Here is a 16,861-nt window from a genome sequence, read left to right on the forward strand (position 1 = left end):
GGCATGTCTGCTCCTTGCCTAAACCTAGAGGGACAGTCATGCTGGGAGGAGTACTGGCATAATGTGCTCTGTATAACGAGTATTTGTTAAAACTCGAGTAGCCACATTCTGGACCAGTTGCAGTTTCCGAAGTCTGTTTAGAGGCAGCCCCACGTAGAGTGAATTACAGTAATCCTGCTGGGATGTAACAAGAGCATGGATCGCTCTGGCTCAGACATGCTTGTTCAGGAAGGGTCACAGCTGATGGATCAGATGTAGCTGCCCCAAAAGCACTCCTGTCCACTGAAGAAATCTGGTTCTTAAATGTTAAAAAAGGGTCCAGAAGGACTCCCAAGCTGTGTCCCTATTCTTCCAGGGGGAAGAGTAACTCCAGCTAGAACAGGTACCATACCACATTCCCAAACAGATGACCTCTTGATCCACAGGACCTCAGTTTTATCTGGATTCAACTTCAGCTTGTTTGACTTTACCCACAAGTGCAGGCTCCTGTCCCACAGTGGGTTCTTAAGCTGGTCCTCTCCAGGCTAACCAGCCAGCCCTTGAAGTTGTTGGACTCCTGCTCCCTTTCCTACTTGCCCTGGAAGATCACTTTCTTGGGGGCTGTGACATCAGCAAGATGGGGTCTCTGAGATTAAGGCCTTAAACTCAGAACCGCTAGAGACATTTTTTATAAAGATAAGGTCTAGATGCAGTCCCATATGGCTTTCCTTCCAAAAATGATCTTTCTTCTGAATTAACAGGGTCCTATTCGCGCTGGTGTTTTTTGTCCTAAGCTACACCAGATGGCTGAGGAGTGATCACTACACATGCCTTGGATGCCCAGAGAGCCATGTCTTTCTACTTAGAGGATGCCAGGCCTTTCCATAAATCAACCCAACTTTTTATTGCAACAGCAAGTAGGATGAAGAGCCTTCTGTTTTATTTGCAGAGCATTTCCAACTGGCTCACCTCTGGCATAAAGACTTGTTATGAGCTGGCAAAGGTCCCACTGCTACCGATTGTCAGAGCCCATTTTACTAGAACACAGGCATCTTTGGTGGCCTTCCTTGCACACAGCCCTATCCAGGAGATGCGTAGAGCCATGCCATGGTGTGCAAGGAGTTACATAGGAGGGAATAAGTGTTCGGGTACATCACCCATGCAAAGTTATACAGAATTAGTCGTGATAAGTGGATATGTAAACAGGTGGAGATTGTCAGTGTGTTGGTATCTGGGTAGGCTCACCATAGGAAGATTCGATCTGCCAAGGAAGAATCTGTGCTATTTCCCTGATTGTGTCCTTTGTCAGCAGTATTGTTTATCAGTCTTCGTACTGTCTGTGACCGGTGATGTGTTCCGTCCTTTGACCATCTTACGGCATTGGACACCGTCAACTGCCACATAAGCTGAGCATAGTTTCGACTGACTATAGGTGCTCTCAGTACTGGCTCTTGGTTAGGATCTCAAGCTCTTAGGCCCCAATCAGGTTGTGCATTTCCACCTAGTAGCCCTGGGTTCTCAGGGTGTTGGCCACAAGGGTGTATTTCTCTACCTTGTGAGGTTTGGGCCCCGTGGAAGTCCAGGGTCCTGTTCTCAAAGAGCACCATGACATCCACCAGAATGAGCTTCCTCTGCTCCTCATTGGTGACTACTATTTCTAGGCATTGCAGGCTGTCTGTTCCAGGTATGGTGGAGTTGATGCACAAAGTAAAGCTTTGTGTTGGAAAATAGAGTTTAAGAAACACAGTTTTATTTCCATTGCATGGAAAAATGTATGAAGAAATATTTTAAAATGCTACATGACACTAAATCTTGACATAAGATATCATACTTACTTAAGATAGTGTTTTGTTTCCCATTCAGTTTATTAAATCTAATGTCTTAAAATTTGCTTCTCACCATTGTGACTTCTGGGCAGATTAGAAATTGTAAGGATAATTGTCATATCTTGAAATACCTAGTAGCAATAACTTTTCAGAGGCATTGACCTTGCTGCAAAGGGAGAGCACACTAGAGGCAAAAGACTGAAGCAAATGAGTCTAGTTAAGATGCAGATGACTTGCCAGTACTGACAAGGTTTTCATGTATTTAATGGCACAAGTGGTCCTACTGTTAGATTGCTAAGAATTGAGCTTGGAAAACGTACTATCTTGTACTGTCATGTTGTCTGTACTTGAGCTAAGCAGGATCAGGTTGGCTGAATACTGCAATATGAAACTTAAGAAACATTTCAGTGCTGCAGGAGGAAGAATTGTACTGAACCATTAACTCAGCATATTAATGGGTACTGTGCTTGCTGGAGGTGCAGCCTTTGAGATAAGGGACAGAGCTGATGTGTGTTGTAACCAATTTGAGGCCATCTTCATTAGTGATGTAATAGTTTAACTGGTTAACCGATAAGCTGATGCATATAGTCTTTGGTCACCTCCTGGAGACAGCCACTAACGGGTTAAAAAATACCAGCATTAAACCAATTAAATTGTGATTAGTTACACAGTATTTTTAACCCTTTTTACACCCCCACTCTTCATATGTGTGTGGATGTGAACTCCTAAGGTTCTGCCTAAATTCCAAGTTGTGGAAATTTAAAAAGATAATTCAAAATTTCCCCAGCACTTACAATTGTTCTTTGTTGTATACTCTCCCGTTTATCAGCTGCTGTCTTCCTCTTGAGGCATTTTAGTGCTTTGTGTTGTGTTCTTCTTCGTTGGCATACCCCTTTAGTTTAATAGCAGACTGTCTGTGATACTTAATCTTTCTGTAAAATACTTTTACAAGCATAGATGAAAAATGCTATAGAAGAGTGAAGTATTCTTAGTCCTTAATTCTGTACTACTATTTTTGCTTGGAAGTGTATTAAAATGATGGTAATATCATGAAATAGCATGAACTGCAATATGGGCTCTTTATATAAACATACCAGGTCATGTGATGTCTGAGGATGGTTTTTGTGTTCTGTTTTAGGCTCCAGGATTTGGGTTTGGCATTGCAATATCTGGTGGAAGAGATAATCCCCACTTTCAGAGTGGTGAAACATCGATAGTTATATCTGATGTCCTGAAAGGAGGTCCAGCAGAAGGACTGCTACAGTGAGTGTTACATTTTTTTCCCTTCTGTGGTAAATTACAACTTCATTGGGCTTTGGGATAACAGTGCTTGATTCTAATTAATTTCCTGCTTACCTTAATAGATATCAAGATATGATAGTTGCACACTAATCCTGTGACCCTGCAAGTGGCTTCTTCAATGACTCATTTTTAAAGGCTCATTCTTTTGGATCTTTAATGTTTTTTTTTCTTTTATCATACACTGCATTACTTTTTGTTTAGAGAAAATGACCGTGTGGCAATGGTTAATGGAGTCTCAATGGATAATGTGGAGCATGCATTTGCTGTTCAACAGTTGAGGAAAAGTGGTAAAAATGCCAAAATAGTAAGTGAATGTGTTTTTAAACCTTACTTTTAGTACAAATGCCTACACAGTTAGTAGCTGGTGGAACTGTGCATGTTGTCTTGTGGAAGAGGTATCTGTCAAGTAGGATTATCAAGACAGGGTAGTCAGAAGATATGACTTTGGGTAACAAAATGTATCTCCTCACTCTGAAGGAGACTTTTCCCAGGCTGCTGGGACAGTTCATGTATCCATTATTTTTTTCTGCAAGCATACTTCTATCAGGCTTCTCAACCTCTAGTCGGTGCTGAAGGTCTTCACTCTTCATTCAAGCCCCCAACAAACACATCTTTGTGTTCAGTAAACATAATTTGCCAAGATAAGGTGTAATTACTTTAATTCCTATAATTTCAGACTTATTCAGAGGATACAAATGGCTTTTGAATTTGCAAAACAACAAAACCAGTTATTACTAAAAGGTAGTAATCTGGTTTTCTGTAAACGTCGCAGATTTATTTTTCTAAAAAAGAAAAAAAATAAACGCATAGGCAATTGTTTAATTTTAAAAAGTGGTTTAGTTTTTGGAGCTTTAATGGTTTTCCTCACAAGGTCTGTGGTGCTTTTTTCACAAGCTCGTACAGATTTGCAATAGTTGGAGTGCTACACATTTATAAATCTGGCAATCCACTAAGTTGTAGTCATCAAAAACAACTTGCATATCAAGCTATAAAACTTTTTATATTTGAAAGTTGGCATTTCAGATTAATGCTCCAAAGCAAATCAGTGGAGATTTTGGTGGTTTGCTGCAGAAATGGCATGATCTGAAGTATTTTTTTGGACATAGGCACAATAGCCACCAACAATAATTAATGGAAGAAAATATTATAGTTCCCAAATATTTACAGAGTATTATTCTTGAAGTAGAATATATAAACATAGTTAGTTTCTTTTAATATCCTAGATTATCATTCCAGGGATAAATTTACTTTGAACTTCCAATAGTAATGTTTTCTTCCCTCTGTTTTGCATAAGCACAATCCTAGTAGGCTCGTGGGTTTGAAACTCCAACAGAACTACTATTCAGTGTTCAGTAGGTTGTCAGAGTTTTGAGTACTTCGTTACTGGTTTGTGTGGCTTTGATTGTTTTCCCCTTTAAATAGACTTGCAGCCCTGTGGTATTAACATGTGGCATTGCACTGCAAGAGCTGTTACCACTTTGTTTGGACTGCAGTGGGAAAATAAATATGTGCTGATGTGACAAAACACATAATGTAACTGACAAGAAAAGCAGAACGCTGCACTAGTCCAGATTAAAGGGGTTTCCTCTTTTTCCATATGAGTTACACCTGCCAAAAAATGCAGGAATTTAGACCCAACCTAAATCCTTGTATCATAGTTTCTTCTGCCTCCTGATTTCTACTGAGTGCAGATGTGGTGCTGTCTTCAAATGGATGTGGATTGGGCCCTAGCTGCACAGTAGACATATTAGTTACACTGTGACCATGACAAAACTTTCACAAGGGAGATCTGCGCTCCCTTAAAAATGGTAAAAATCTATAGATTACCAGTGATTGAAGTTAACTTGCACATTTCATGTACTTTTCAATTTTGTCCTCTTATAAATTAGATTTTCCTGGGCTAGGATTATTGGAGTACCTTTTTTTATATATAAAATAACACATAGACCACAGCTTCTAGTGCACTGCTCCTAGAGTACTGGTTTGTTTAGGACTGAAACAATCAAGGACACCACATTAAAAAAAGTGTATCTTTATCTGAGTCTTGTCATAGCTCATTGTTCACTATCTTCCATTCTGGCCTTCTGCAGCTTTCCTTGGAGCTTGATAGCATCTTAAGAGACTTGTTAGACAGCTCCATCCTGGACTAATCTCCCTATGGCATTATTTAGCTCTGGCATATGTCCACTTTTGCTCTGAAGCAGAATTTTTCGTCAGATTTCTCTTCAGTCAGATTCCCTAGATGGATTTCCACAACACATCTTTCTTGAGGCTATTATTGGACTCTTGCCTTGCGTTGGCAGAATTTTTTCTCCTGGCATAGCCTAAGCCTGTTTGGTGGTGGGAGGTTTTGACAGCCTTCTTCCTGAGTGTTCTTGAAAACCTTGTGTAGATTCATTTTGTCAGGCTGACTACACATCCCACTTGTGGCCTTGATTTTTCATGTGAGACCCGTCACTTTGGCCTCCACTTTTCCCAAGTAAAACGACTTTTGTAATAATTTGTGAATTATTACAAGAAAATTGATGAGAAGATGTTTAAGCATTTTAATAACGTTAGTACACTGAAGCTTATCCTTGAGTATTGGGCATTAGGAAAAAGTAAGTGTCAGGGTGCTTAAGCACTGGAGTAAATTGCTTAGGGAGATTGTGAAATCTCCCATCATTGGAGGTACTTAAGAACAGGTTAGACAAACATCTATCTAAGGATGATCTAGATGGCACTTGGTCCTGCTGTTAAGCAGGGGACTGGATCTGATGACCTCTGATGATTAAGTTTGTATGTCAAAACATAAAATGGAGGGAATTCAAAGGATGAAAAACAAGGTATCTGTATAATGCTTGAGGAGAGGATTTACATGTTTTGGCCGCTGTCCTCTTGCAAGATAATTTACTTTTAGCTTTAGTCCTCTTGTCAGCAGGGTTCCCTTTAAGATGTATGACTGCACAGCTCCTAATAAATCCATGCAGGGGCTTAGGGTTGCCTCACATGGAACTGCTGCCCCTCTCCCCCAGCTGTGACAACTCCCTGCTGAGGCTGGAGGAGTGTGCCTCTTTCCTGGTTGTGGCAGCTCCATGCTGGGGCCAGAGAAGTGACACATGTCTCCAGCCCCAACAGGGAGTTGCTGCGGCTGGGGAGAGATGCACTCCTCTGGCCCCAGTAGCAGGGCCAGAATAAGAAAGGAGCTTTAGAGGCTGTAGCCCAGTGCCGAGGGGATCCCCTTAACCCAGTGCTGTATCCCATGAAGCTTCTGTGTGCTGGGCCAGCTCTTCCTGGTGGAGGGAGGGAGGGAGAGAGAGAGAGAGAGAGAGCTCTGCATGCTGCTGTTCCTTTCTCCCACTCTGGTTGCTGTGAATGCTGGAAAGCTCTGTTCCCCACTCGAAACCCCCCACCCGGAGGCTCAGTCTCTGCAGCTCCCATTGGCTGAAAATCGCAGCCAGTGGAACTTGTGGGGGTGGTGCCTGCATGTGCGCACAGGGCTGTGTGGAGCCACCTGTTCTCCCACACCAAACGGGAGCTATCACAGGTAAGCACCCCGCATCCCAACCTCCTGCCCCAGTCCTGAGCCGCCTCCTGCACCCGAGTCCCTGATTCTCTTCCAGACCCAGTACTTCAGCCCTGAGCCTGCTCCACCACCCTAATTCCCTCTTAGACCTTCCAGCTCCATACCCACCTCCTGCCCTGAGTCTGTTCCCGCACTCCTAGCCAGAGCCCCGTCCTACACTCTGAATCTCTCAGCTCCAACCCTGCCTTGAATCTTGGAGCACAGTGAAAAATTGTTTGCCTGACTTCACTGGGTTATGTATTTCAGGTAAGCCTTGCTGCTGCTCCTCTCCCCGTCCCCTCCCCCTAGTATTGGCATTTTGGAGTTTTAACGGATTTATTAGTATTGAAAAGATCATTGACAACATCAAGCCTGGTGCAACGCTGCAACTTGTTCCTTAACTGGCTGCTTCTTGGCCACAGATTTATTTGTAATAAGTCCTGCATGTACTTATGTAAAGTTGCCCTTATTCTCCCTCCCCTTTTCTACCCTATTTTTTGACTTTAAGGCCTTTGGGGTATGGATGTCATCTTGCATATTGAGGCCCCCTAAGTCACCTTTTGATACAGTAGTGTAAGTCAGTGGTGGCCCATTGCAGAATATTGAGACTTTTATAAAGATGTGCATTTTAACCAGAAACTAAGTAGTTAATGCTCTTGGTTATAGACCATTCGAAGAATGAAGAAAATTCAGATTCCAGTAGCCCGTCCGGAACGTGAGCCAGTATCTGAAAATGAGGAAGATAGTTATGAAGAGGAAATGCATGATCCAAGGAGTGCACGCAGCGGCTCTGGTGTCAGCAGAAGGCATGAGAAGAACTGGGTAAGAGACCGAAGTGGAAGCAGAGAGAGAAGTTTATCGCCAAGATCAGATAGAAGATCTGTTGCTTCCAGTCAGCCTGCAAAACCCACCAAAGTAACATTGGTGAAATCCAGGAAAAATGAAGGTATGCCCAATAAGTTTTTGCTGTCTCCTTCATGTTTTTGGTTGTCATTTTATACCTAAGTGTTAAAGGTTGAATTTTATATTGAATTAAGTGTTACGTTGCTAAGGACTCCCCAGACTAGACTAGACAGCTACATACACACGCTTGCAAAAGTCTATAACTGTCTGAAAACTAACATACTTTCAGTGCTAGATTTTTCCTCCCTTGTTTTTTACCAGTTAAATGATTGATGAAGGGAACACAAATTTTCACTTACGGTGGGACTGTAATGAAATAGTATAACCACATATCCAACTTCTGTTATCCACTACAATTTTACAAACACAAATTGAATAGTATGTATTGTGCGTGTGTGTGTGCGCGTCTGTGTAATTAACTTTAACATCGAATTAATGTTAAGATTTCTACCAGGCTTTTTATGAAAGATGGCCAACTTAATTAAACTGCATCTGACGAAGTGGGTCTTTGCCCACGAAAGCTTATGCTCCTACACTTCAGTTAGTCTAAAAGGTGCCACAGGACTCCTCATAACTTAATTAAAAAAAACCCACCAAAACTAAGAAACAAATAAAAACCCCACCGTATATGCAGTTATGGATAATGTCTCTCTTTCTCATTTATAATGTGGCTATATTAAAGCAAATTACACAACTGCTACATAATTATGTATGATCTGAAAGTTTTGGTGGTCATTGGAAAGATAATGAGACTTATGTGAGGGATGGAGAAGGCTGCTTTATAATAACTGGGTTTAATTAGTAAGGTGCTATGAGGTCCATAATCTTGCTGACCTATACAGAGGAAAATTTTAGCAAGAAAGGGAAGAAAGGAAATGAGGGGACTGAGGCTTTTACTTGGGGGGGGGGGGGGGGGGGGGGGAATCTTTCCCTTCCAGTAGTTTGACAGCCTTGTTGATTTTTGTATATTTTTGTGTGAAGTGGAGGCAGCATCTTTATTGCTGGCAAACAACTTGTTTGTTCTAGTTATAAGGGCCAGTCATGGTTTAGATAATCACAGAACAATTGAAGAATAAAGCATTCATGTAAATTACTACACTGGCAGCCAGTCTGCCAGCCAGTGTGAAAACAGGGATTAGTATACCTTAGTTACTGAGGTCATGTCTTCACTTGTGGGAAGATTGCCACTGCAGCAGTTGATCTTCCAGCATTCGATTTAGTAGGTCTAGTAAACACCCACTCAATCGAATGCCGTGGGTGCCCCAGTTGCGCCGGTATTCTTATTCCTCGAGAGGAATATGGGAAGTAGACAGGAACATTTCTCTTGGTGCTGTCCTCACAGCAACAAGTCAGCAAAGCTTGAGTTAAGTAAGGTATGTCAACTCCAGCTACATTTTTTACATAGCTGGAATAGCGTACCTTCAGCCGACCTTCCCTCATGGCCTAAGAAATAGCCATGTGCAAATGTAAGATTCCCACCATAATTCATAGTACAGGAAATTTCATGTTTGGCAGTTGTACAGTGTATCCGCACTATGGCTTAACAATACCATTTCAGTATAACCCTCAATACTCTACTGTATTAAAAACAGTGGGTTCTTTTTGGGCTTTCAATTAGGGATGTAAGTGAGTAGTCGAGTCAGCTGCTCATATTGCCCCTCCCCTTGTTGCCTACTCCTTCCCCTTCCCTTCCCCAACCTCCACCCTGCTTCTGCCTCTATCAGAGGTAGGGGTTGAAGCGCCTGCCACAAAGCAGCCTCTGCCCGTGGGGGGCCCAGGTTTGCTGTGAGCCAAGGCTGCTCTGCAGGGGGTCCTAGCTCTGGCTGCTGGACCCAGAGTAAGTCGGGACTGAGCAAGCCTGGCTCGTGCCGGTGCCAGGAGCTATCCCTGCTGCGGCTCTGCATTTTAACTGGACGCCTGGCTTCTGCTGCATTTAAACTACAGAGCTGCAGCAGGGGTAGCTCCTGGAATGATGTGAGCTGGCAGTGACCCCTTCCTTTAGCCAGTTAACCGCCTCTTAGCATCCTTCCTTGGAATGTAAATCTGGAAATCAGTGTTTGAAATCCATAAATGTTGCTTCTTTAAATTGTGATTTGCATTTTTTTTTTAATTCTAAACAGAATATGGTTTGCGCTTGGCCAGCCACATATTTGTGAAAGAAATATCACAGGATAGTCTGGCAGCAAGAGATGGCAACATTCAGGAAGGTGATGTTGTATTGAAGGTACAGTAAATGGCTCTTTGCTTAGCAAAGAAAATGGAATATTGATTGCACAAGAAGTGACTGCCTTTCTGCTACGTATTACTTTGAACAGAAGAAATATTAGGCTTTGTAAGTTTTGAGGATGGAAAGTAAAAAGTCTGATTCTGCAACCTTTTCTCAAATGAGTAGTCCTGTTGTATGTATTTTCATGAATTATATGGGCCCAAATAGATGAAGGTGCTAACAGTGTCCCACGTTAAACAGTGTTAAACAAGGCTTTGTATTTGGAAATCTCAGCCTGCTTAGTGCCATGGCAAACAAGCCATGACATTTTAAAAAACTTTTAATTAAAGATACTGAAGAGAAGGAAAAACTTGTTAGTGTTTGAAATATAAGGTATTAAGTAAGGCTTTTATTTTAACACCATCCTTTGTTCCCTTTCCCTTTAGCTGGAAAGAGTTTTCAGAAGGTAAACCCCCTTTTGACAGTAGAACTTGGTAATTGCCCTTTTTGGGGGGATGGGGGAAGTTTTTAAAAAAAGTTGAGGGGCTGGAGCTATCATTTATATTGTTAAAGCACAGTGCATTTACTAGAAGTCAAAATGAGACAAAAGAACATCAAAGATTTAGAGATCAGCTTCTGTCACTAGCTTGTAGGCACATTACAAGTGAAAGACAAACACAGTCAAGGCACACCCTTTTCTACTTTCTTCCCCATAACTAATATTCATAATTATTTTGACATTTTATGAAGTTTCACTCACTCTTCACAGCTGAGCTTATAATTAGGGCGAGTTTGAAGGCCCAGTTATTAAAATACTGCCTTTGTCGTAGTATAGTTAGAGAAGCCATTGGGGCTATTTGTCTGGGCAAGGGTTTGAAGATTAAGCATTACTTTAGTAGTTCTGGTGCAGAATCATACTATTAGGCATCTCAATCAGATTCCTTACAGTGAATTATTTTTAATATATATTAAATAATAATAAAATACATTGTGTCTGTGTGTGAGTGTGTGTGTGAGTGAGAGTCTATTTCTTCAAGAACTCCTAAACAGTAAGAACTAAGACAACCACATTTGGTATGCAGCTTCCTTTTATCCTAACTTAAAGCAAGGTCGGGGTTTGGTTATGCAGGAAAATGAGATGTGCCTAGAATTAGACTGTTTCCATAACATGGAAAGGGAGGGGGCTGAGTGGAACGATGCTATACTTGCAGTTTCCACTTGCAGGGGACAACTATATGGTTGTAAGCTGGGGTTGGGATTGCCTGCCACCAGCCCAAGTAAGAGCCTTGTTGCCTACAAATCATAATTTTATTTGAGCAATTGGTGCACAAGGGCAAATACTTCTGCTGCTCTGCAGAGTTTAGTAATGCTTTATAAAATAAATTAAGTTAGGTTTCTTAATATAGATTTAAGTAACGAGACTTGAAATATATAAATTTTCAAGATCAGCATTATTTTTCTGTTCCATGGCTCAGACGTGTTCGCATTATTTTCATAGTACTGCATGATGAGTACATATTATATTCATTTCTCTTGACTAAATAACTTTTGATATTTCTAAATCCCACCATGTATCATTTAAATTTTAATTTGTATATAATATTGATCAAGGCAATCTAAATCTGATAAATGAATTGGAGGCTTGCATGGCAAAGAGGGAGGTGGCAAAATTGAGGACTCAGTTGAATTAGAAATGGGGTTGGACTTGAAATAGTTTCCAGAATCATCAGTTCTACAAGATGAAGTATGAATTCCCTTAAATTTTTGGTCTGTTTCAGTTAATTTGCCTGCTTAAACTTTTAGTTGCTTGCTTAGATACTGATGATGTTTGTTTTTTTTCATTTTTAAAACAATGTTGAAGCCCATTTAACAGCAGAATTATATTAACTGCTCAAAATTATGCCTTTAAAACTGGTAGAGTTAAAAATACTTCGTTAAGGGAGGGCAAACTTTTTTTGTATGTTTTTTGCTTCAAAGGAGTCAGTGGCGCTAGATTATTTTCTGTTCAGTTTTTACGTCTAGTCTTTTTGCTCTATTACAGATAAACGGCACAGTCACAGAAAATATGTCACTGACAGATGCAAAGACTCTAATAGAAAGGTCAAAAGGCAAGTTGAAGATGGTGGTTCAACGAGATGAAAGAGCAACTCTTTTGAATGTCCCTGATCTTTCTGACAGCATTCATTCTGCTAATGCTTCAGAAAGAGATGGTGAGTGGAAGCTTATTTTCTAAGGTAAAATATGTTGCTTATTTCATTGGATCATGAAGATGTGAAATCCTTATGTGGGAGTCAGATTTCTCTCTCTCCCCCGTCCTCTGAGCTGGTAACAAATTTTTCAAACACCATTGGAATTGACATCTTCAAGAATATGGAAAAAAACTATCCAAGTAAAAACAATTGAAAGAAAAGGAATGTTAACTTTAGGTGATTGATTTTGAAGTCAGAGCAGAAGATCTGACACATTTCATATGTATTTTCTGCAAAACTTATTTCCATTTTGGGCAGGTCACATCATCATTTTAATTACAATCATTTCATAAAAAACAACTTTTATTTAACAGACATTTCAGAAATTCAGTCGCTGGCATCAGATCATTCCAACCGATCACATGACAGGCCCCGCCGCAGTCGTTCACGATCTCCTGACCAGAGGTCAGAGCCTTCAGACCATTCCAGACATTCTCCACAGCAGCCCAGCAACGGCAGGTGATGGCAGCATTGTATTATTTTTAATCAACTATTAACGTGACTTTAAGTGACAGGTTTGTTTGGAATTTTTTACACCATCACACGTGGCACAGCATTGTGGAAATTGTAGCATGATATAGTACTGACATTATGTATGTAGAGAGAGCCTGAACCAAATTCATGATTTTGATATCTTTCAGCTTCAGAGAAATTTGAATCTGGACACAAATTACATGGCTTGGACTCAAATTTATCCTGTTCTAGAAGGAAATTATCAAAATTAACTGGGATTTTCCTTTTATGTGGCTTACATGGTTTGATGTTAGTGACACAGACTACTGAAGTATATAAACTATCCCAGTTTCAAAAAAGTTAGAAGGGGAGTGTAATAGCTATAGTCAGGCTGAATAGTACCACAAATCTCTCTGACAATTCAGTCTGAAGTTATTGTACAATGGTGTTTATTTGGCTAATAACTTTATTTTCGGACTTTGACCCAAGCAATTTGTGTTCAAACATTTCAGAATTTTTAATTATAGTGAAATAAACCACTCATATTTAAGAAAAGTAGTTCTTCAAATAATCAATCTAAAATGTTCGCACATGCGGGTAGGGAAATATTAGCTAGAAATGGGTTACAATGGGTTCTCTTTTTATCTTCCTGTTCAAGCCTAGTTAAGGCAATGTTACATGGAATTTAGTCTTACATAAGAATAATATAAACCTGTTTGTTTCACTTTTGCACAGCGTATGTATTAAGTACTAGGATTCTAATTCAGGTAAGAAATAGGAAGTTAAACGAATGTATGGGCGTTCTGCATTCTTATACAAGTCTGAGAGACAGAAGTTCGAGACTTAAACTAGTCATTTCTGTTGCTCATGAAAAGATGCCAGAATTGGGAATGAGATGTAGTAGAATGCTCCAGATAATTGCCAAATGAGATAATTCTGTCAAACTGTTTTATTTTGACAGAAATTTGCTTTTAGCTGTGAACCTCAAATCCAAACAGAGCCAGGATTGGGCAATTCAAATTGATATATGAATTTGAGCCCCAATGACAAAACACTTCAGCAGGTCGCTACCATAACAAAAGTATATAGATGACAGTGTATTAAATTCCCGTCATCATTTTTAAAAAAGCGAAACAAAGCCTTTTCTTTGCCAAAATGCCAACTCCGGATTTGAAACCCTATCTTGTAATAGAAAGTAAAAACCCAAACATCTAAGAGCAGGGAATTTGAGCATTGTAAATCATTAGGTCATGAAATGAAATACACATGAACTTGAGTTATGACAGGTAAGTAGAAATGTTGTATTTATCAGATAAACTTAAATATTTATGGTCCAGTGATTGGAGATCTTGAACTTGATTATATAGCCCTTTGCTTACATATCAATATTGCAAAAATGCATTTCATTTTCGTCTCCACAGGGAGGATTTACAGGTATGTTAAAGCAGATCTTCTGGTTTTGCACCTTCTATGAAGGCAAAAACAGGCTTATCAGGCAGGAAAGGATTGAAGTCAGTACACCTCTGAGGACCCTATTTCATTCTGCCTCTAGCAACTATTCTAGGCTCAACCAAATTTTCTGTTCAGAGCAATTAAACACTTGCAAATCTTAACTTAGTTTTGGGTACTTGAGTGGATTGGGCTATGCATTAGCTAGAGTAGGCTCTGTGGGAGAAAAATCTCCCACATCTCCTCCTCCTATCTAGTCAAGAGACTAATGGACTCAGCCATGTCACCAAGCTGGCTGCTGCAATGTTGGAAAGAAGCACAACCAAGAAAGCTAGTTTAGCATAGTCAGAGAGATGGTGAGATGGGATCCTATTTATCTTCTGTTGGGACCATGTCACCCCAACTTGAATTTCTCTCTGGCCTAGAGGAGTTTTTCCCACCTACCTGCATGCATCTGTGACTCAGCTGAAGGATCAAAGAGGGTAGATTGTTCCTGTCATCCCTGTGGGACTGATCCATTTCCCCACACTAGATCAGAGTTCGCCAACCTAAGGCTCCTGAGCAAAATATGGCTCACTAGGGAACCAGATATGGGTCTCTTGCTGCTCGAGCTCACACTCTCCCTTACTGCCCCCACAGCAGGGAGCCTGCACTGGCACTCCAGCCTCTTGGCTCCCTGCAAGATTGAAGCACCAGTGCTGGCTTCCCATGTGGGAAGGGGGAGAGCCCCCCTAGGTTCCCCGCAGGAGCCTACTTGTAGGGAAGAAGTGGAACCAGAAACTGCACCATGTGCTGCTGCTGCCGCCGCCACCACCGCCCCTCCCCCAGCTGCGGAACAGCAGCATGCCGATGTGCTTCCTGAAGGCTTTCCCCACTGATCCCATTGGCCAGAATTGAGCCAGTGGGAGCAGTGGAAAGCCATGCCTGGGATGCCAGTGGCGTGAAATGAAGTGACCCCCTCTAGCCAAGACCCCACACTCCCAGCGCCCTCACCCACCCTTCACCAAGACCTTGCACCCCAGCCTACTCCTGCACCCTTGCCCTGGCCAGACACCTACCGCCACCCAGCTCCTGCACCCTCCCTTGCTCCTGCACTTTCCCTGCTGGCCAGACTCTGCACCTTCCCTTGCTCCTGCTGCCTCCCCCGGCCAGACACCCTATTCCCAGCCTGTTCTTGCACCCTCCCTCCTAACCAAACTTCGTACCTTCAGCCCCCTCCTGCACCTTACTTCCCACCCCTATCATGCACCCTGTCCATATCCCACTCAATGGCAGCCTTGTCCCCCACACTGAACCCCTTATTTTGGCCACACCCTGAGCCTGGGTAGTCCTCACAAAATCCACTATCCCTGGAACTGCAGAAGAGTTTATCTGCCCTGAGGCCTTGAACCTCAGTCCTACCTCTGCCCCACCCCGATGGGGCTGGAGCACTAGGGGAGTGAGGTGTTTCAGTGGGGGGAGAGGGGCCACATCAGTGAGGATTGGGTTTTTTTGGAGGGGTGGTTTTTTTTGCATTCTTACTCTTGTGGTCCCCAACTGATTTTTTTTTTGTGTCAGTGACTCCCAACCCAAAAATGGTTCCCCACCCCTGCCATAAATAGTGTTGAAACCTGTTGTGTTGGGCATAATATTTTACTTTATTTAAAATGAAGCCTAGTCAACAAGGCCACAGTGTCCTGTTGCCAGCCCTGATCCTGGGGCAGGCCCCGCGATCCAATCCCCATCTGGCCACAGAAAGGGCTGGTGGTGGCCCCCCTCCTACTGTGTCATGGGTAGGAAGGGAGGCCACAGTCCGGATCCTGGCGATCCCACTGCTGTCTGGGTGCAGCAGCCAAGCCCCAGCCATGTAAGGTAATTCGACTCCATGGCGTCCCCTCCCCCGCCATACTGTTTCCCATCCCCAGCTCCCTGCCCTGTTTCCTGTGCCCTAAACCCCTTCTACACCCTGACTCCTGCACTCCCACATCCACAAGCAGCACCCACAGTAGCAGCAGAAGTCCCATTTTTAAATGAAACATACTTACAGACTTTATGCTATATTAATCATCATGTGAATTATCAATAATATTAAGTTGTATATTTTCAGTCATGCAAATAGGCGTTATTATATAGCTCTTTGTGGATGACTTGTTCTGAATTTTGATGTAGTTTGGCTCATTGGCTTGAAAAGGTTGCCGCCCCCTGCAGTGGATGAGGTGCAAGTGATTGTTTAGGCTGGGCACAAAGAGGACCACTTCCAAGGAGAAGAAACCTTGGCCTCCTTAATCAAGATTGATTACATTTGATCCCCAGTCTCTTCTCAGGGACTAGGCTGTAGGAATTTGCGAATAATTGGGGATCTATGCAATGGCTGATAAATGGTCCTGGATGTTGTCAGCCTAAATTATGAATTGGAATGGAAGGCAGAGCCAGGAGGGCTTTACATTTTTCCCACTTCTTCAACCAGGTGAACCTAAAAAATATGATGAATGCTGTAGGTAACTGAAGATTTTACACTTGTCTGTTCCTAGTACCCACATTCTGGAGAAGACAAAGCCATATTTGATCTCTAGTTTCTGGAAAAAGTTTCTTTGCAAACCCAAGCTTCAGAATGAAGGCTATCTTTCCACTTGTAGGATTCATATGTGCACATTCTTGTAAGTTACACACAAGGGATGCCCTCAGTTTTCTTTAGTTTACAATGGGCAGACTTACTAATACACTACTTGACCCTTTGTCCCAGCAACCACCCCCAAGGATCCCTATTAAAGTGCTCATTCCCCACGTTTTTTCTGAGGCAGGAGGAAATTCATGTGTTCCCCTTCCTTAACAACCTGTACATGAGAACACCCTTTCTGAAAAAGGAACAAAAGGTAATTTGCTTCATTGCCCAGATTATAGAATAACAGTTTTGTTCTCAATGCCAAATAACTCTTAGCAGTGCTGTTTTACATTTTGCAGTCATAGATAC

At 41.9% G+C, this 16,861-nt stretch overlaps 1 protein-coding gene across 9 annotated transcripts in view; it reads left to right on the plus strand.

The window, feature by feature from the left end:
- Positions 1-16,861, plus strand: part of TJP1 (tight junction protein 1) — a 296,617-nt gene that overhangs the window by 206,844 nt on the left and 72,912 nt on the right. For all 9 annotated transcript variants that reach the window (XM_075897723.2, XM_075897725.2, XM_089781876.1 and 6 more), the window contains 6 exons: positions 2,944-3,068; positions 3,309-3,411; positions 7,318-7,597; positions 9,675-9,778; positions 11,802-11,970; positions 12,324-12,468. In XM_075897723.2, coding sequence (XP_075753838.1) covers positions 2,944-3,068; positions 3,309-3,411; positions 7,318-7,597; positions 9,675-9,778; positions 11,802-11,970; positions 12,324-12,468 — 926 coding nt within the window. The remainder of the gene's footprint in view (positions 1-2,943; positions 3,069-3,308; positions 3,412-7,317; positions 7,598-9,674; positions 9,779-11,801; positions 11,971-12,323; positions 12,469-16,861) is intronic.

Source organism: Pelodiscus sinensis, chromosome 14, assembly GCF_052426305.1.
Source record: "Pelodiscus sinensis isolate ZL-2025 chromosome 14, ASM5242630v1, whole genome shotgun sequence".
In the NCBI taxonomy this organism is placed as follows: Eukaryota; Metazoa; Chordata; order Testudines; family Trionychidae; genus Pelodiscus; species Pelodiscus sinensis.